General features: G+C 42.2%; 1 protein-coding gene across 1 annotated transcript in view; it reads right to left on the reverse strand.

Annotated features, from left to right (window-relative positions):
* Window positions 1–22,011, reverse strand: part of BTBD1 (BTB domain containing 1) — a 40,713-nt gene extending 18,702 nt beyond the window's left edge. The window contains exons 1-3 of the mRNA XM_026000444.2: window positions 21,496–22,011; window positions 10,979–11,135; window positions 4,831–4,936 (exon numbers count right to left, since the gene is read on the reverse strand). Coding sequence (XP_025856229.1) covers window positions 4,831–4,936; window positions 10,979–11,135; window positions 21,496–21,905 — 673 coding nt within the window. The 5' untranslated portion in view covers window positions 21,906–22,011. The remainder of the gene's footprint in view (window positions 1–4,830; window positions 4,937–10,978; window positions 11,136–21,495) is intronic.
* Between the last annotated feature and the right edge of the window lie 217 nt (window positions 22,012–22,228).

Below are 22,228 nucleotides of genomic sequence, written 5' to 3' on the forward strand. Positions count from 1 at the left end.
GATAGGAAAGCCTACGGAGGAGGTTCTGGGGGATGGTGAGAGGTGAGATCTGGAGTTAAATTTGGGACATCTTAAGTTTGAACTCTCTGACATCCAAGTATAAATGTCATGCCCGAAACTCAGGCCCTCACTCAGAGTCCTTCTTTTACCAGAAGGCAAAATTAAAATCAGCTCAGCTTCTACAGTAGACCAGAACCAGAAGTCCAGAGAAGTGGCCTTATAGGCCAACAGACCAGAATAAAAAGACAGGCTGCAACCAAACAGGAGCAGAGAAGAGAGGAAATCTGTGAAAAGTAGATGGAGATGCCTGAAAAGCACTAAGTCAAGAGTCTTTTACACAAAGAGGAAGATTAAAAAATAAACACACAGGGGTGCCTGGGTGGCTCAGTCAGTTGAGTTCCGACCCTTGGTTTCAGCTCGGGTCATGATCTCAGGTTCAAGGGATCCAGCACTGAGTCAGGCTCTGTGCTCAAGAAGGAGTTGGCCTGAGGAATCCCCCCACCTCCGTCTCCCTCTACCCCTCCTCTCTCCTCTTGCCTCCCACCTCCATCCAAAATAAATCAATCTTTAAAAACAAAGCAAAAAACCATACAAAAAAAACCACTTTAGAGGCCTGAGGGCTTCACTATACCATAACTGACAGTCATAATAATGAGCACTAATAATTCTAAGATTCAAATAAAAATAAGGATGCCATACTTATATACAGCAGAAATCAATAAAGACATTAAATATACTTAAATTACCCAGTATTACACATCTAAGAAAATTTTATTTATTTACTTAAGATTTTATTTATTCATTAGAGATAGAGAGAGACAGAGACCCAGGCAGAGATAGAAGCAGACTCCCTGGAGACAGCCCAATGCAAGACTCAATCCCAGAATCCCGGGATCATGACCTGAGTCAAAGGCAGACAGTCAACCACTGAGACACCTAGGTGCCCCTAAGAAAATTTTATTTAAAAAAATTTGTATTCCATAATGGTCTATACATTCATACTACAACCAAATATTTGGACAATATCAAACCACAGCTATCATTCCAGCAAAGATATCTCAGTCCTCAGAACACAGTAGAGGCTCAACAATATGTTAAAAATGAATGTTATACGTAATTTTTTAAATCACTTTTTTCCTTCTCTTGTAGCTGAGCAAATGAATATAAACTAAGGCTCCAAAAACTTTTTCACAGGAAAATGAATGTAAACCAATATGCCTTAATACTTGTAGGATTACGACTATCCACTGACCAAAATTAATCATTCAATGGAAAAACAGACAACCTTGGATCTACACATCTCTATTCTATATGCTAATAAACTTTGGTAAAGATAAACACAAACTTAAAATATCAGCAGGGGATATAAAAAGCATATTATACTACCTTTGGCATAATGTAAATTCGTTTTCCTATCATCATGACATATTATCTTCTTCCTTTAGCAAAAAAGCTCTGAGAGAGAAACTGTATTTCTGCTTGGAAAAATAGTAAGCACATCCCTCCAGAACATATATTCAAATCCCAGAGGAGAAAAAAACTTTCCCAAAATCTAAAACTATAAATCTGTAAGGGCTCCTGAAGCCTGGCCCAGCTTTCTCTCAACTCTTGGACTTCTCTTTCAACCCCAATTTTTTTTTGTTAAGATTTTATTTATTTATCCATGAGAGACAGAGAGAGAGAGGCAGAGACACAGAGGAGAAGCAGGCTCCCTGCAGGGAGCCCGACGTCGGACTCGATTCCGGGACTCCAGGATCATGCCCTGGGCCAAAGGCAGGCGCCAAACCGCCGAGCCACCCAGGGATCCCCCTCAACCCCAATTTTTAACAAGCACATAAAAAAATATTTTTATTTATTTATTCATAAGAGGCACAGAGACACAGATATATGGAGGGAGAAGCAGGCTCCTTATAGGAAACCTAATGCAGAACTCAATCCCTGGACCCAGGATCACGCCCTGAACTGAAGGCAGACGCTCAACCGCTGAGACACCCAAGCATCCCAACAAGCGCATTTGAGGCACTAGACTGTGATGTGGAAAACACACATAGGTCTCCTATTGGCAGCTGAGAGCCCAATAAAGATCATAAAAACCTCTAAGATTATGTTTTGTGAAGATTTTAACATAAGTAACTGTGAGTCAAATCAACAAATATTTGGAGAGCACTGACCCTGTACTAGGCACTTACCTCAAGAATCCTAGGTTCCAAAGGCACCATGCCTGACCTGGGGGCCATTTACAAAACAGTTTCCGGGAGAAAGTCATCTACCTACAAGCAGTATTTCAAACACAAACTGAAGCACAAATGGAGTACCTGGTAACCCCTTAAGGGGGAGAAAATTAGGATTAAGTACTGTTTCCTTAGCAATGTGGGCAGTGCTTGGGCTCTCAAACATCAAGTCAATGGCCTGTTATGTACACTGGGGAGGAATCCAGCCTCTGCCCTTCAGGATCATTAATGCAGAACGAGTATTAAATCCTTTCCTATATACTGTGCAACAGACAGGCACACTATGAGATGTTATGACAGAAAATGCTAAACATCAAGGAAGAGGGTGGGACGTCAGTTCTTAAGAAAGGAGTCACTGCAGAAGTATAATTTGAGCCAAGATGTTAAGACTGAATGAGAACTAGCCAAGGTGGAAAGGAAAGGCAACATTCTAGACACAGTCCAGTTGGTCAGCAAATATTAAGTGAACAGGTACTAGGTTCTATTGTCTTCAGTGCTAGAGATACAGTGGTAAACAAGACAAAGTCCCTGCCTTCAAAGAATTTACAATCAGGAGTGCCTGGCTGGCTCCGTTAGTAATCACAGGACTCTGGATCTTGAGGTTGTAGTTCAAGCCCCATGATGGGTGTAGAGATTACTGAGAAATAAAGTCTTAAAAAAATTTTACAGTCTAGGTGGGGGAGGTAGACAATCATCATAAACACACATAAACAAACACCTATTTAAGAATTTCAAATAGCGGGGATCCCTGGGTGGCGCAGCGGTTTGTTTGGCGCCTGCCTTTGGCCCAGGGCGCAATCCTGGAGACCCAGGATCGAGTCCCACGTCGGGCTCCCAGTGCATGGAGCCTGCTTCTTCCTCTGCCTGTGTCTCTGCCTCTCTCCCTCTCTCTCTCTCTATGTGACTATCATAAATTAAAAAAAAAAAAAAAAGAATTTCAAATAGTGAAAGGTATTATGAGGAAATCAGAGTAACAGCACAGGGATGTTTAGGGGAACGTGGTATCTACTTTTATGGTATCTACTTTTAAGGTCCGAGATGGCCTGTCTCAGGTCTCATTTAACTTGGTATCAGAATAATTAAGAGGAGGAAGACACATGCAGATTCAGGGGAACAGTAAACACAAAGGCTTAAAGATAAATAACCCTGGCCAGTGTGTGTGAAGAGCAGGGATTGATGAGGAGGAGGGCAGGGGACTAGGTCAGGTGTAGACAGAGGACGCAGTGAGTGCTGCTTTTCTTCCTCATGACCATCCTCTGAAGGTACTCCTCTGAAGGTACGTGGGATCATGTGACTGAATTCAAGACAGTAAAGAGGGGATCCCTGGGTGGCGCAACGGTTTGGCGCCTGCCTTTGGCCCAGGGCGCGGTCCTGGAGACCCGGGATCGAATCCCACATAGGGCTCCCGGTGCATGAAGTCTGCTTCTCCCTCTGCCTGTGTCTCTGCCTCTCTCTCTCTCTCTCTCTCTCTGACTATCATAAATAAAAATTTTTTAAAAATTAAAAAAAAAAAAAGACAGTAAAGAGCGAAAAGCGGGTGCCACTTCAAGGCCAAAGCTCTCAAAATGGGGGTGTTTTCCCTGCCATACTCTTTCCTGTCTGCCAGCAAGACAGATGATAAGAAACAATCATAGATATCTAATATACATTTTGTGTTCATCATGACGAAGAGATACTTAAGGTCACAGACCTAGGTCAGCTCTCCCTACTCTCCTCCAATAATAAAAGTCAGACTCCTCAGCCTGTCCTCAGCCGGTCCTGTGCAGCCAGGCTTTAACCTGCGCACACCCCCACCTCTTACACCCACTTCTTCCTGGGATCCACCTGCTTCTCATGCCCTCCCCTCTTCGTTATCCAAATACTACCCATTCTTTACGGCCCAGATCAGAATCTCCCTTGTCAAGACTTTTTTTTTTTTTTTAAAGACTTTATTTATTCATGAGAGAGACACACACACACACAGAGAGAGAGAAAGAGAGAGAGAGAGGGGCAGAGACACAGGCAGAGGGAGAAGCAGGCTTCATGAAGGAAGCGTGATGTGGGACTCGATCCCGGGTCTCCAGGATCACGCCCTGGGCCGAAGGCGGCGCTAAACCACTGAGCCACCCGGGCTGCCCTATCAAGACTTTCTTAATGCTACTCAATCTGAGGTAATATTTCCATGTTTTGGATTTGCATAGTAATTATTTTCTATATATTTAGCTCAAAAAAAAGCAAAATCACATTTTGCTGTATGCTATCCAGAATTTTCTATTAGTGTCTTAACACTTAACTTTCAATATGTGTTCCTTGATTCTCTAATAAGATCATAGTTTCCTTAAAAAAATCACATCTTACTCTCTGTATTTCTTAAAAGACCCTCCTATCCATGCACATGGTATATAATCAATGAATTTGATTTGACATTTTTTAAAAGGTGATAAAGTAGTTATGACTTTTAGGAATATGTCACCAAAATAAAGAAAGCAAAACTCTTAGAGATAGACTTACCAAATTTGGAAAAGCCACCACTTTATAATAACAGCCTGTCCAGCAGAAAGGCTGACTAGTAAGGCATTATTGCACTTAGGTGCCATGACCTGAACACTGGTGGACTTACCTATATCAATGTCGGTAAAGCCCTCTGCGCTTATTGCATCCATCGTGCTTTTGTCTATTGTGTCTAGACAAAGACTAGCAAGCTGAGGTTCATCAAACAATCGAGCCTAAACATACAAAAAGACAGTTATTTTACTTTCATAGTTACTTTACTTTCAGACTATACATATTCAAAGTTAATACTGTAAAGAGTTATAATTACTAATCATGTAAAAACACCTACTTAACCATTTTAATGTGTATATATTCTCCATTCCACATCAGAAATGAAAAGGTAAAAGCACAGATGTCCTGCTAACAATAAATTCACATTACCACTGATAACTTTGTTATTTTTCTTACCATATGCTCACACACACACACACACACACACACACACGAGCCTGGTTTCTTATACATTATTTTGATCCTTAACAAACACTCTAGGTTAGATAAGGCAGACATTATTATCCCATTTTCCAGAAAGGTGTGCTGACTTGACTAATATGATCTAACTAGTTGTGTTGTGAAGCCATTACTTAAATGCAAGTTTTAGGATATTTTCACTAAACGATTATCAATTGTCAAACATACCAGTACAAACATTAGATTTTTTTTTTTTTCCATTTTCTGTCTTGACTAGGGGGAGAGAATGATGTACAAGAATTTTAGAGTACGAAAGTTCTGGGTACCTAAGTAAAAACTAGGCCCAGCAACAGAAAAGCAAATAGTCACAGGACAGAATATTCTACAATGAGAGTGATCTACAACCATACACAATAATATGAATGAATCTCACAAACATGATAAGCAAAAACCATAGTAGAAATTGAGCAAAAATATACCGTAGGATTGGCAATAAAGCTAATCTAGGCTTTAGAAGTCAGAAGTCAAGCTTATAATATGTGATTAATCAGGATGCATACTATAGTTTTTTAAAAAAAAAAAGTTTAGGGGCAGCTGGGTGGCTCAGTTAAGTGTCTGACTCTTGATTCTGGCATAAGGCATGTTATCAGGGTTGTGAGACTGAGTCCCACAGTGCACTCCATGCTGGGCATGGAGCCTGCTTAAGATTCTCTGTCACCCTATCCCACTGCCCAATCAGTGAACCAGTGCCCTGGTTCACTCATTCTTCAAAATAAACAAAAACAAGTTTAAACCCAGGCATGGAGGAAAGGGGCAGAGAACCCAACTTCAAATGAGATTTAAAAAACCATAACACTGGGGGTGCCTGGGTGGCTTAGTCAGTTGAGTTTCTGCCTTCAGCTCAAGTCACGATCCCAGTGTTTTGGGATGGTGCCCTTTTTCAGGCTCTTTGCTCAGCAGGGAGGTCTGCTTCTCCCTCTCCCTCTGCTGTTCCCCCTGCTTGTGCTCTCCATCAAATAAGTAAATAAAACCTTGTTTTATAAATAAATAAATAAATAAATAAATAAATACCCATAACACACTGAAAAAACATGCAATGATAGGTATGCCAATGACCAAGCTTTCACACTGGCCTAGGATCAGGTCTATTTCCATTTAATAGTATGGACAAAGACAAAATGCACAGAAGTATTCACACTACGTCATACAGAAACCTGCTGAGAATACTACCAATTAATTAACCATTACTTGGCCTGGCTGATGACTCTTCATTTACTTGTGAAGTAAAATGCATTTGCAAGGGATTCAGTAACTCAGATGCTACTGAACAAATAATAAATGTCCCTAAACTACACAGTTATCTTGTGTATTATGGGGGAGAGATGAGATGTTAATAAACACACTAGATTAAATTTAAAACAGATATAGGGGCACCTGGGTGACTCAGTCAGTTAAATATCTGACTTGACTTTGGCTCAGGTCATGATCTCAAGATTGTGAGATCATGCCCCACATCAAGCTCCACACTCAGTGGGAAGTCTGCCTGAGATTCATCTTCCTCTACCACCACCCTCCTGCTTGCTCTGTCCCTCTAAAATAAATAAATAAAATCTTTATAAAAAAAATAAAATAGGGATGCCTGGCTAGCTCAGTCGGTGAAGTGTCTGCCTTCAGCTCAGGTCATGGGTTCTGGGATTGAGTCCTATATCAGGCTCCCTGCTCTACTGAGAGTCTGCTTCTCCCTCTTCCCTCCCCTCCCCACTCATGTTCTCTCTCTAGCTAACTCTGCTCTCTCTCAAATAAATAATCTTTTAAACAATAAATAAAAAATATATATTATACATGATACATACTTGCATACATAAAATATGTATTTTAAGTCAGTATTTCTTAAAATTATGGAACACTCAAATATGTTTGAAAATGCTCTTCTTAGATTATACATTGGGCTTATATTAATTTGTTTAGTCAAATTTTTCCACAAAAAAATATATCACTTGTATTTAGTAGGCTAAAATTAACTCTATTCCTTGTAATTTTAAATTTTTTAAAATTGAGAAATAATTTCAAAAAAAACAATTTCAAATTTACAGAAAAGCTGCAAGTGAAAAGAACACCCATATCTCTTTTACCCAGATTTACCCACCTAAATATTATTTAACATTTTGCCTCTATTTTATCATGTGCACTCTCTCTATATACATACATATAGGCACACACACATGTTTTTTATATATATATTTATGAAAGGGATAATGACATGTAAGAAAATAGGTAACGTATAGTGTCTGTGTATTTGAAGTAAACTATTCAGTAATATATTACACACATCGTTGTCCTTACTCTTAAATACCTCAGTATGTATTTCCTAAGAATCAGAATATTCTTATAACCCACAGTAATTAACTTTATTAAATAACCATATAATATTTTTATCTAATCTACTATATTTCAATTTTGCCAACTGACCCAACGTTGTTTGAGGCAGAAATAGGGATGCCTGGGTGGCTAAGTGGTTGAGCATCTACTTTCAGCTCAGGGAGTGATCCCTGAGACCCGGGATCAAGTCCTACATCACACTTCCCACGGGGAGTCTGCTTCTCCCTCTGCCTATGTCTCTGCCTCTCTGTGTCTCTCATGAATAAATAAAAATTAAAAAATCTTTAAAAAGAGTGAGGGCAGCCCAGGTGGCTCAGTGGGTTGGTGCTGCCTTCAGCACAGGGCCTGATCCTGGAGACCCGGGATCAAGTCCCACATCAGGGCTCCCTGCATGGAGCCTGCTTCTCCCTCTGCCTGTGCCTCTGCCTCTCTCTCTCTCTCGAATAAATAAATAAAATATTTTAAAAAATAAAAAATAAAAAGAGAGCGTGAACAAACATGCACGTGCACACAAACAGGGAGGTGGGGTAAAGGGAGAGAGAGAAACAAACCTAAGCAGACTCCACGCTGAGAGCAGAGATGACCTGGCACTCGATTTCATGACCCTGAGATCATGAACTGAGCCAAAAACCAAGAGTCAGTCACTTAACTAACTGCACCACCCAGGCAACCCTGGACTCGGTGTCTTTTGTAACACATTTCCTTTTGGAACAGGATCCAATCTAGGATCATAGTTCATGCATTTTTAAAATATGAAAGGTACACTTTCATCAAGTGAAATTCTAATATCAGTAAGTATTTTAATGGGCCAACTCAATTATATTTTTAGTGTTCACATAAAACTGTATTTTTTCATTCCAGGAAAAACAGTTTAAAAAAAAAACAGTTTTTATAAAAATTGTTAATTATTCAGAATACAATATCTCAGGTACTCCTCCTCAGATTACACAGACAATATCAAGTTTCCTATGAAATCTATTGCTGCTACTTAGAGTAAAATAAAATACATTTTTCTCAAAATTTAGCTTGAGTCTGGCATTATCTCTGAAAAAATATCACTATGATTGTATTACTTCATAAAAAGTGTTTTTTCCCTGTATAATTCATGATGGTACAGCATACTAGCCTTTTGTTTTGGTGTGAGGCTGGCATCGGTCCTCTCAAGTAAATGAACATGTTCAGTTCAAATGACTCACTTGGCAGGAATAAGTGGTTCACATGACAATCTGTGGGCTGATTCACATGACCCCACCAATGGAAAAATGTAAAATAATACTGGGTTCCCTGACCAACAAGGCACTAAAAGGTTCCTTTTTGTTCTCATGGTGACATCTGTTAACCCTTACTACTCAAAGTGTGGTCCAGAAGCACTGGCATCATCTGAAAGCCCATGAGAAATGTCTTGGACCTGCTGAACTGTGTATTTTATCATAGTTTAATTTATTGGTTTCCGAATTTTTCAATAAACTTTTAAATTAATTAAGTGATCCTCTCCACATACCTTAAAACCGTTGGACAATAAAGAATCTTTTAAATATCAATTTCCATATTAGATTTTCATCACAAATTCAAAAGAGGAAAAAATGCAGAAAGACACTGCCTAATAGTTCTAGGACCTTGGTCAAATTATTTCACGTCTCTCTACTTCTATCTCCTTATCTATAAAATGGGGACAATAAGAAAACTTTCACCCAGAACACTTATGCCTCCCAAAGTTACTACAGAAGATTAAATGAACGAATAAACACAAAGTGCTGGCACATAATCATCACTCAGTACATTCTGCTATTATCACCACCATCAGTAGCACCACACCTTAACAACAACTGGTCGAACATTGGGATCTTAGTTTTACCACTTGCTGTCTAACGTTAAATAAGGTATTTCCCTAAGCTTCCATTTCCTCATCTTTAAAACAGGTATAACAGTAAATAACATCCCGGAGTTGTAATGCAGAATAAATGTTGGTAATACATGTAAAGCGACTAGCTTAGTGTCAGGCATACTATATGCAGACATGGGGTTCTGTGATTATGTCCAAGAGGTGACATTAGCATGTTTTTCTCCCATTACTACAAATGGCAAAAGATGGATGATGGCAAAAGATGGGGGAAAAAAACCTCAACAACACAAAGTGCCATCAGACATTCTCCGTCTGACAGAACAGACACAGGGCGGAAAACCTGAGCTCTGGGCTCTGGCCCCGGCTAGCCTGTTGTAAGCCTTTATGCAGGTAGTTCGTCAGCCCAGGTTTTAGTTTTACCACTTGGAAAATGAAAGGGTTGAGCTAGGGGACATCTGTGACTGGTTCCAGTACAAATAGTCAATAGGATTCCACATTATCAGCCTTAGAACTTTTTCTTCTCATTTTAACTTGCTTACCTCTGTATAGACCCTATCTCCAAATAAGATCACAGTCTGACGTACTAGGAATTAGGATTTTAACACATACATTTTGGAGACACAATTCAACCCTTAACACATGGCTATAGGCTAGCTTAGAATTTTTTTTTTAAGATTTTATTAATTTATTCATAGAGACACAGAGAGAGAGAGAGAGAGAGGCAGAGACACAGGCAGAGGGAGAAGCAGGCTCCATGCAGGGAGCCTGACGTGGGACTAGATCCTGGGACTCCAGGATCACACCCCAGGCTGCAGGCAGCGCTAAACCACTGCCCCACTGGGGCTGCCCTAGCTTAGAATTTTTAAAACAATTCGTATAAGGGCATTATAACTTTGTCTAAAAAGAAAAATAGTGATTTATTTATATCCAAAGTACAAAGCTCAGATTACAGGCATTTAATAAATGCCAAGTAATATGGTAAAGACTGCGTAATGGTTCCAGAGATGTGTTCAATTTGTAAAAATCCATCAGATTGTGTACTTAGGATAATGTGTACTTCTCTATACATACACTGTATTTAGTGAAAACTTTTAAATATTAGAGAAAGAACATTCCATATAAACTTTAAATTCTCACTCCTCCAAGCTTCCAGGTTAAGTCCAAAGATAGTATATGTTACAACTCTTCTGGACTTGAAACTTCAATCTTTATTCCAGACCCAACAAAAATTGAGATCGAAGATGTCTAGAAAATCTCATGCTATCATACTCTCAAATCCTACCAGGCACAACACTGGATCCTAATTCCAACTCCAATTGTACACAACTGTATAGCTCTGTGTCACAACAGCCTACTTACATAAAGCTTCACTTTTTTCACCTATATGGTAATGTATTAACTCTAATTTTCTATTCTGTTCTAAAAGCATATGAATCTAATATATTTCCCTGAATGGTACTATAAAAATAATTACACACACTTTAAGGATGTACAATTCTCCAGGAAATATGTTAATACTCATATGCAGTTATATGCAATTTTTAAAACTACAATGATACACACCTTAGCTATATTTACTTACCTGAGTAAGTAACATAAAGGCATTATCTGCTCTAAGATGTTTCGTGAGAAATTCCACACAATGTGCTTCCAGGGCTGGGACTGCATATTTTTTAGCAGTGTAAAGAGTGGTCATAACGGTCTCTGGGCCAATTTGAACTTCATCAGAATATAGAAATCTGGAAAGCAAATGAGAAAGTATAGAAACAGCCATTAAAAAAAAAAAAAAAAAGAAATAACCATTAATAATTTAGATAAGCAATCCATCAGAGTGAAACCTCTGAGAAATATTTTAAAAGATAATGAGCAAACTGAAAAACAACCTGAAATTGATATCAGACTTTGCAGGGCTACAGGGCATTTGCACATATATCATTTCATATTTATGCTTACTCAATCCTGAGAGATGGGTAGTGTCCCCATTTTACCGACAGAACTGAAGACCACAAGACAGACCCATCTCTCTTAAGCAAAATTTTCAGAGGTCTTTTGGCACCCAACAGCAGCTTAGGACAGCAGTGATTCACTTACTTCTCCTTCAAAGAATGTTCATTTAAACAAATCTACAGATAGCTGAAGTTTCCATTTCTAGATGTTAAAACAGTCATTTATTTGCTGATAATGGTATTCTGGGCATCTTTTAACCTTTCATTGTTATTCTCAAATTAGCATAATACCCAAAGACTAGCAAACTGGGTCTTTGGAGGAATAAAACAATTTAATAATATCTTAAATGACCCATGTGCTTTTGGGTATTTAGGTTTTGTGCTTTTTGGGTATTTCGGTCCAATTTTCCCTCAGAATACTACCCGTCCAATACTGCCTCCTCCCAGTGAGCTGCTTCTAACTGCGATCACTAGATAGATCAGTGGCATAGAACTGCAAATGAGGTATAAGATGCTTCAGGGAAAGCCTGGGCAGTTCTAGTTGAATTATCCTGGAGCTTCTGCATATCAATTTTAGGCCTTTTTTGTGGCTCTTCAGAGACCCTGTGTGTACTGCTCAGTTCTCAACTATATGCAGGAAAGCCAAGGGGGGTGAATGGCATGAAGAACATGAATCGCATTCTGCTTGGCACCTAGGTGGCTCAGTTGGTTGAGCATCCCTCTCTGATTTCAGCTCAGGTCCTGATCTCAGGGTCGTGAGATCCAGCCCTGCACTGGGCTCTGTGCTCAGAGGGGAGTCTGCTTGGGATTCTGGCTCTCTGTCTGCCCCTCCCCCTGCTAATGCACACACTCTCTAAAATAAATAAATCTTTCTAAAAATGGCGTTTTTGTGATACTAAAAACACTAATTATTATATGTATATTCCTAGGACCCAAGTCATAAAATAAGAAAACCCATTAACATCTTTCAAATCCTTTTTTACACTGAAGGGAGTGAAGAAAGAAGTTCTATTTCCTGTTGCTACCCTCTACCTTTCAACTTCCTCTTCTCTCATTCCTGTGTTCATTACCACCACACAAGAAACCCTGGCCTATTACATCCCCCAACCTGTTGCCCTAACCAGAAGCCTGTGCTCCTCGAATAACATCACCGAGCTTACAACTCTCTCTAGTGGAGAATGCTCATTCTCATTCTCTTTAGCTCAGCCTTCGATGTGAGGCTTGCTGATTTTCAGGATCACACCGTTTTATTTATTTTTTATTTATTTTTATTTTTTTTAATGTATTTATGATAGTCACAGAGAGAGAGAGAGAGGCAGAGACACAGGCAGAGGGAGAAGCAGGCTCCATGCACCGGGAGCCCGATGTGGGATTCGATCCCGGGTCTCCAGAATCGCACCCTGGGCCAAAGGCAGGCGCCAAACCGCTGCACCACCCAGGGATCCCAATCACACCATTTTAAAACTTTTTTTTCCCCAAAACCTTTTAGAAACCTAAGTCAACCATCTGTATTGCCCTCACAATATTTACCCTAAAATTATATGCCACACTTTGTGATGAGTACAGGGAATTAAAAACCAAGTAAGGCACAGTCACTTGTAGTCAGGGGGAGGGAGATGAACAAAAAGGAGAGGGAGAAAAATCAGCGTTTGTTGAGTGCATACCCTGTGAGACGCCAATCCATTTAATCTTCCCATGAGGAAGGCAGGTGCTGTTACCTGCATGAAGGTGGTGGGAAAAACACAAAGCTGACTACCATGGAACACACCATTTCTGGGCCTGGGCCTGGGCCTGTCTCCAGGGCTAACCTGGCAAGCCAGCCAGGTGAGGGCTGTTTTCACCTTTGTGGTCTCAGGAAAAGATAGCTCAGGTCTGAGTCTGTCCCCTCACTGCCAGCTCTGTGACTTTAAACAAGCTATCATCCTTATATTCCTTTCTGAAACGACAGTAACAGTATCTCCATCATGCTCTCTTGAAGATTAGTATAAACTGAAATATATAGTGTTTGAAATAGTGCCTGACAAATACTTAGCCACAGCAAGTGTTAGCTGCTTATTTTTATATTGCTTCATTTTTTTTCCTATTTTCCTCTATGTTTCAGATGTCTGTGCTGTCATCTTCTGGCCTTCTATTCCCACCCCACCCCCGCCCAGCAATACATGTGCACATTTCTAAGAATTCTTGTTGCTTTCTTAGTCATTCCTTTTTTTTTCTCCGCAGCACCATGTCTCAGTTTCATGGGTGCAAAAAATGTTCTCAAGTCTCCAAGATGGTATTAACCAAGTTTTTAAGGTTCCTTTCTGTTCCCTGAATTATCTGTTTCCTCCAGGACCAGCTACTCTTGGTCTTTGTCTTCAAGTTCCCATTCCCCTTGTATGCTAAATGATCAATGGTTGTCTCCAGCTCGTTATTCCAGTAGCTGGTCTTGGTTTTCTTTGCCGCTGTGTAGATGGGCCTGTTTTCCAGCTAAACCATCCCTAAAATGGACAGGCTGGCTGGGAGCTCTGTGTATGTGGGAGGCTTGCTGACTGGTACCTAGGGTGAGAATAGGAAACCACCCTCTAGGTCAGGGACTCTTAATGCCATGACTCTATAGAACCTAAGCTCTCCCAGACAGTTTGTTCAGCTTATTCAAAGAGGAGCCTGTCAGGAGGAAGTCATGAGAGTTAGTCTGCAAGAGCTGGGTGAGGATGCAATCTAAAAGCAAGCTTTCAATTCCCACGTTTTAGCTCCACCTTCTCATCTCACCCACCTTCCTACAAGCCTGGCCTAGAACCTGAGGGGCAGGGGTTTCTTCCAGGGAAGGCAGCTCCCACCTCCACTATGGTTCACGGTTCATGTTCACGGAGCCCTGGATTCTGTCCCTCTCACCAACCCCCCCACCCCTGCCATCATCCCCTCCCTCCCATCATCAACACTCTCAGGGACTCTATCCCTCTTTCACACTGCTGGCTTTGTGCCCATCTCCCTTTCCCCCTTCATTCTTTTGGATTTATTCTTTTGTATTTTCTTAGTCACTTAAATTGGAAGAGAAGGCTTACTGCATGCTCAGGTCCCTTCTTGAACTAGAAACCTGTGACATCTTCATTTAAAGGGCAAAGTAGGAAGAATCTTTATATCTGCCTTCATTTTTTTTCAGGCAAAAATTACTAGAGTTATAAAATAAAGAGCAGAAATGTGGGGCCTTTATCACCATTTGCCTTTGTACGTGAGTAGACGAGAAGGCAAGCACCACAAAGTTGAAGTATGTGGTTCTACAAGCATCTGGGAGCTTTGTCAGAGAGATCTGCAAAAACGTCCTAGAGAAATTTCTTCTTAAAATATGACTAAACAATGACAAGAGAGTGGGAAGAAAATGCCAGGAACAAGAGAGAATGGGTTTTTAGATTATTATATTTGAGATACACACACACACCACCTCCCATTCAAACTGCTTTTATTAAGCTACGCTTTGGTAATATACCTTTGGTTTATATCAAGGGATTTTTTTAAAGATTTTATTTATTTATTCATGAGTGGCAGAGAAAGGCAGAGACATAGGCAGGGGGAGAAGTAGGTACCCCGCAGGGAGCCCGATACAGGACTCGATCCCAGGACCCTGGGATCATGACCTGAGCCACAGGCAAAGACTTAACTGACTGAGCCACCCAGGTGCCCCCCACATTCACTTTTAATGTGGAAATAGACTACTTAAAAATCCAGGAACCATCTTGGTTCATATTTTACTTCTATGTTTTCTTACATTCTATTAAAATTTCTATAATAAAAAATAAGCCAAAGTTTACAAAATATAACTAAAAATTAATCATATTACCATAATTCTTTTTTTTTTTTTTAAGGTTTATGCATTCATTTGAGAGAGGGGGAGAGAGAGTGCGTATGGCCTGGAGAAGCAGAGGAAGATGGAGATAGAGAACCCCAAGAAGACTCCCCACCGAGCGTGGAGCCCAAAGCACGAGCTGATCCCAAGACCCTGAGATCACACAACCTGAACTGAAATCAAGAGGCAGGTGCTTAACCAACTGAGCCACCCAGGCACCCCAATTCTTTGCATTTTAAAATGCACATTTCAGCCTTCATTTATTACATTTAAGGACAGGAGCACAAGAGAAATTATGCCATTAAACTATTCCTATTCCCCTCACACCAAAGACTAATGGTTTTCTAAAAGATAAAATTTAGATTATAATTAAGCAAAAATTTTAAAAAACTATGGTGAAAACTTCACTTTAAATAAGAAAAGCCACAAGATCACACATAAGAACCTTTTTATCACTACTGACTCATTCATTTTACTCAAAAACATGTACTGAGCAACTATATAATACCGGGCACTGGGATGCCTGGGTGGCTCAGCGGTTGAGCATCTGCCTTCGGCTCAGGATGTGATTCCAGAGTCCCAGGATCAAGTCCCACATCAGGCTCCCTGCGTGGGCCCTGTTTCTCCCTCTGCCTGTGTCTTTGCCTCTTTCTCTCTGTGTCTCTCATGAATAAATAAATAAAATCCTTAAAAAAAACAATACTGGGCACTGTGACAGGTCTGAGAAATACAAACATGGGTAAGATAGCTCTGCCCACAGGGTTAGCAATGAAATGATTAAAATGTTACAATTATAACAGAATTATGTATCAGGCACACTATGATAACTCATCTCTGAAGATGGCCCCAGTAAATCATGCCTTCTATTGTCCATGGCCTTATAGAAACCTGCCCCATAATCAACCTGGGCTGGCCATGTGTGACTCCCTCTAACTAAAAGAACATGGCAGAAGGGACACCATCAGAAAGAGAACTGGCTAGCAAAGTGTAAAATGAGTACAGCTGAGAGTAAAGGCACAGTTTGGTTGAAGCCGTGCAGGAAAACAAATTAAGAGGGAGAACCCTCACAAATAGTCCACAAAGGATAAGAAACACACAGAACAGAAGAGGAAGGACACTACAGCTTGGAGTCACAGCTTGTCAGTCACCCAACTGATGCACTAAGAATAGTCACTAGCAAGAATATATGATTGTTTCCTAAGTCCCCAAATTTTGGGGCACTTTATAGCATTACTGTGGCAAAAGCTGATTGAAAATGAGTGTAATAATAAGAGTGCCTGTTCAGGATGCTTGGCTGGCTGAGTCGGTGGAGCAAGGGACTCTTGATCCCAGGATTATGAATTTGAGCCCCACTTTGGTATAGAGATGACTTAAAAATAAAATTTAAATAAATAAATAAATGAGTACCTGCTCAGAGACTGTGGGAATTTTTTTTTTTTAAGATTTTATTTATTTATTCATGAGAGACACAGAGAGAGGCAGAGGGAGAAGCAGGCTCCATGCAGGAAGCCTGATGTGGGACTTGATCCCAGTACTCCAGCATCACACCCTGAGTTGAAGGCAGATTCCCAATCTTTGACCCACTCAGGCGTCCCTGAGACTGTGGGAATTTAAGAGCACAGAAGGTACTTAGGAACAGTAAATACCTGTTAAATGTCACATTATTTTTATTTATATGTTCATGTGTATGGATATTAGACTTTCATTTTGTGAATGTCAGATTGGAAGTAGGGTTCTAAAACTGAGTAGAGGAGCACCTGAGTGGCTCAGATGGTTGAGGGTCTGACTTCAGCTCACATCATGATCCCAGCGTCCTGGATTGGAGCACCACGACCTCCACCTCCACCCCCCGTCGGGCTCCCTGCTTAGCAGGGAGTCTGCTTCTCCCTCTCCCTTGCCCGCTCCATCACTGCGCACTCTCTCTCTCTCTCAAATAAATAATCTTTTTTTAAAAATAAGACAAAACTGAGTGGAAGTCTGGCAAATATAGCTAGAGAAGTATGTAAGGCCATGAGTTAATAGGAAAAAGGAAGAAGGCGGCTGAAGACAGAATCGTGAGGAATAGTTAATCATGTCCCTTCCAGCCACCACTCCATTTCTCTTCCTTTCTGCAATACATCTGCTGCAGAGATGACTGTTTACACTAGCTGTCCCCACCCCGCCCCGCCGCGCCTCACCTCCTATTCCATCCCCAATCTACTCCAATCCATTTGCCACTCTTGCCAGGGTTACCAATAGCCTCATTTCACCCAACTCTCAGCGGCATTTAACACAGCTGACAGCTCCCCCTCAGTTGAAACACTTTCTTCACCTTGACTTTCAAGATCCCAGTCTCCTTGCTTCTATTAATTGCACTGCCAGCTGTGTCTCAGTCTCATTTTATTCTGTTCCTCTTCTACATCTCCCCTTGGTGGAGGCCCCCAGGGCTCATCCTGGTGCCTCTGTTCACAATCTGCATTCCCTCCCTAGATAATCTCATTTGGTCTCATGCTTTAAAAATCATCCACTTTTAGCTCTCAAATCTATGTTCACCAAGAAGCTCTTCCCTAAACTCCAGCTTCATATTTATGGCTGTACTCTACAGCCCTCCTTGAACATCTTAGACATCTTGGTTCTACCTTTACAAAATACAGTTGACCCTTGAATAGCACAGGGATTAGGGACATGGCCTCCACTCCCTATCCCCCTCCCTCCACAAAGGTGAAAACCTGCATATTACTTTTGACTCCCCAAAAACTTTACTAATAGCCTACTGTTGACCAGAAGACATACTGATAACATAGTCAATTAATACATTATTTTGTATGTTGTATTACTATATACTGTATTCTTACAATTGAGTGAGCTAGAAAAAAGAAAATGTTATTAAGAAAATCATAAAGGAAAATATTTACTGTATTGTACTTGTTGGAAAAAATCCACATGTATGTGTGCCCATGTGGTTCAAACTCATGTCGTTCAAAGGTCAATCATATATTCACAATGTGATCACCTTTTATCCCAGTCACTCCCATTCTGGTATATATAACCCACTATCATTTTTCTTGCCTGGACTACTGCAAAAGCCTGTTAATTCAACTTGCTGCTCCCCTTTTACTTCCTCTGCAGTCTAATCTCCAAACTGCCAGAATGAGTTTTTAAAAATGTAAATCAGATCCTATCACCTCCCCACTGAAAACTTTCCAAATGCTTCCCACCATACATCAGTCTCTCCACAGGCTATCCAGCCTTGTACAACCTTGTCCAGTCTGTCTTTCTGACCACTTCCCCCCTTATTCATTCTGCTCAAATCACACTGCTTTACTCTTGCAGTTCATTCAACAGGAGAAATTAAGGACCTTAGACACGCTTTGCCTTGCTCAGAATGCTCCTTCCCTCACAGCGTGATCATTTTTCTTTAAAATACTTATCAGAGACACCTGGGTGGCTCACTGGGTGGCTCAGAGGTTAACCATCTGCCTTTGATTCAGGTCAAGACCCCGGAGTCCTGGGATTGAGTCTCACATCGGGATCCTCACAGGGAGCCTGCTTCTCCCTCTGCTGTGTCTCTGCCTCTCTCTGTGTCTCTCATGAATCAGTAAATAAAATCTTTTTTAAAATATAAATAAATAAATAAATAAATAAATAAATAAATAAATAAATAAATAAACAAACAAAATACTTATCAATACTTGACATTATATCTTTGTTTTTCCTTACCAGATTTTAAACTACATGAGGGCAGGGACTTTTTCTTCTTCACTGCTGTATCCAACATCTAAAACAGTGGCTGGCACAAGGAAGGCATGCACGGTGTTTCTCAAATGAACAACTGAAGAACATCACTTTAAGGTCAGGCAGATCAAAACAAGCAGTTTTTTATAATGCTAACTGATTCAGTTTGTAAACATAATAAAAATAGGCCCAAGCTAACCAGTTTTCCCCACTCAGCAAGTACTAACTATGAGACATCTGTTTGTCACACAAGAATAAGTAAGGACAGCATCTATGCTTTCCCGGCCACCAATACCTTTTGGTCCAGATATCATGTAACAATCAGTCCAGATATCATTTCAGAATAGAACAATGACTGGAATCTGAGGAAGGACAAATACAATGACCACACTGAACATAGAAAAATTTCAAAGACTTTAAAATTAACCTACTTATTTTCTATTGATAGAAAGCATTGACTGATTAACAGCTTCAGTAAAAATATCTACTAAGCATTTTTCCCTCTGCATTCTTATTCTACCAATCTGTTTTTTTTTTTTTAAGATTTTTTTTTTTTTTTGAGAGACAGTGAGCGAGAGAGCATAAGTGGGAGGCAGAGGGAGAAGCAGGCCCCCCCACCCTGAGCAGGGAGCACCATGTGGGGCTCGATCCCAGGACCCAGAGATCACAACCTGGTGCCCCCAATCCCTAATTTTAAAGGAAAAAACTGGACAGTATTTTTAGATCAGTGGCTCTCATATTTAGTCGGTACTAGTATTTACAGAGAGTATTAAAAACGCTCTCAAGGTCCCATCTCCAAACATTACAATATTTCAAAGAGAGAGGAAGGGATCTATAAATTTAACAAGCACTCAAGGATATTACAATGCAGGTACACCAACAAATCGCTTTAAAATACAGTCTAGAAAATCTAAACAAGCTATAACAAATCCTCCTGTCAATAACCTCAAACCAAAATGAAAATGACCTAGATCCTAGCTTTTGAGCGTTCTTTTTTCCTCTCTCTTTATAAATATAATTTAACTAAATTGCATAAATTATGGGAAACAAAGAGAAAAGAGGAAGAAAAAGGCACTATCATCTCACCACTCCAATACAGCTCTGGTTAGCATTTTGGTATACTTTCTCCTATCCATATCTCTAGGTATATGTTTGTTCCCTTACTCTTCACAATTTTATCCACAGCACAGTTTCCAGTGCTATTATACACATTTCCCATGTTAATATTACCTCGTCCTCATCAGTCTCCTGCTCAGTAGCATTATACTGCATCTAAAGTACCTATCATTGTTTATCTAACCATTCCCTCCAGCTAACTGCTTCCTTACTACTATAAATAACCCAGCTGTAAATATTTTTATACACAACATTTTTTTCAGTACCTGAACACTGGGGGGGGGGGGGGGGGGGGGACAGGGGAGGCAGGGCATCTATAGTGCCAAACTGTTCTGCCACCACCTTTATCAGAGAAGGCTTTTCCAATATTATCTTTAAAATACTGGGAGGAAAGGGTTTGCTTTTAATTTCTATTTCTTTACTCACTGAGGTTAAACATTCTTTGTTAATCAGCTGTATCTTTTTTTTTTTTTTAATTTTACTTATTTATTCATGAGACACAGAAAGAGAGGCAGAGACGCAGGCAGAGGGAGAAGCAAGCTCCATGCAGGGAGCCCGACGTGGGACTCGATCCTAGGTCTCCAGGATCAGGCCCTGGGCTGCTAAACCGCTGAGCCACTGGGGCTGCCCAGCCCTATCTTTTCTTTAAGTGAGTTATCTACCCTGCCCTTTGCCCACTTTTCATGGGACTTTAGTATTCCTTTTCTACTTCTTTTATCTTTGTATTGTTTCCCACTAATCTTCCTGATCGAGCTGTGGACGGACTAGGTATCTGTTCACGACCTATTTTTTTTGGCTCAGCACCACCCAAGGCTCTGCTAGTTTAGGAACACACTGTTGTCAGGCACCCTCTAGATGGAATGAAGCACTCACAGTCTTCCTTCCGAGGCTGCTGTTACCTTGGCCAGTCGCTTGACTTTTCTGGACCCCAACCCCAAGTGGGGAAGTATAAAAAACAATACCTACACTTCCCCAACCGGACTTCTGTGAATGCAAGCTAATAATGCCAAACGATTAGCTCCCTTCCGTGAACTAAAATGAATCAGGAGCCCGTGTAGCATTCTCCGATGAGCCAAAAGCAAACTCTTCAACACTGGCGGCTGGGTTTGTTTTTAAGCAGATGTGACCTTGTCTGCAGAAACGCCACACCTACCTGTTTTGGTCCTGCCTCCCTGGGTCCTGACAACCGATGCAGACGCTAACGAAAAAGGAGTCGGAATTTATAGCGCGAAAAAAGGGTCCTACGAGAGTTCTCCGCTCCCCGACCCCCACCCCCCGCCGGTCCCCAAGAAAAAGACAAGTAAAACTTGGCAAATGGGCCCTCGGGACAAGCTGGTCCACACCGCAGCCCACCGGTCCTCCGATCCCGAAGGTCGGCGACAGTCCGGGGCCGGACCCGACCAGGAGGGCGCTCGCCCAGCGGACGCGGACACGGACAGTGCCCGGCCGCCGGGAGGAAACTGAGGCCCGGACCCGCGGAGAGGGCAGCGGGGAGCCGCTCACCTCAGCAGCGCCAGGAAGGCGGCGGGCTCCACGTCGGGCAGCTCGATCTCGGCCGACGTGGTGGCCATGCCGCCGTTGAACATGGCGTCGAAGACGGCGCTGCCGGCCGCCAGCACGAAGCGGTGCGCGGGGATGCGCTGCGGGCCCCCGGCCGCCGCCGCCGCGCCGCGGCTCTTGCCCAGCACGAAGCGCACATCGCTCAGCAGCTCCGAGTTGAAGAGGAAGGCGAAGCGCTCCTTCAGCGACGCCTTGGTCGCCTGCCAGTTGTACAGCGGCTCCCGCTGCAGGGGGAGCAGGGGCCCCAGAGAGGACGGCGGCGGCGGCGGCGGTGGCGGAGGCCCCGCGGCGCCCGGTTCCGCCTCGGCCCCCGGGACCTGCTCGCCCGCAGCGGCCGGCCCGAGCGAGGCCATCCTCCAGCGGCGCGGCAACTCGGGCTAGGCAGAGAGCTCCCGCCGCCCAGCAGGCATCACCGAGGCCACCCCCGGAGGCCGGCGCCGCCTGGGTGCCTTCCGGGAAAGGCGCTTCCGGCGGCCGCGCCCCGCCCCGCCCCGCCCCGCCCCGCCCGGCCCCGCCCACGGCTGCCCGGCGCGCGCCTCCCTGGCCCCGCCCCGCCCCGCCCCGCCCCGCCCACGGCTGCCCGGCGCGCGCCTCCCTGGCCCCGCCCCGCCCCGCCCCGCCCCGCCCCGCCCACGGCTGCCCGGCGCGCGCGACCGCCGGAGCGGAGCCCCCGAAG

This window comes from Vulpes vulpes, chromosome 14 (genome assembly GCF_048418805.1).
Source record: "Vulpes vulpes isolate BD-2025 chromosome 14, VulVul3, whole genome shotgun sequence".
NCBI lineage: Eukaryota > Metazoa > Chordata > Mammalia > Carnivora > Canidae > Vulpes > Vulpes vulpes.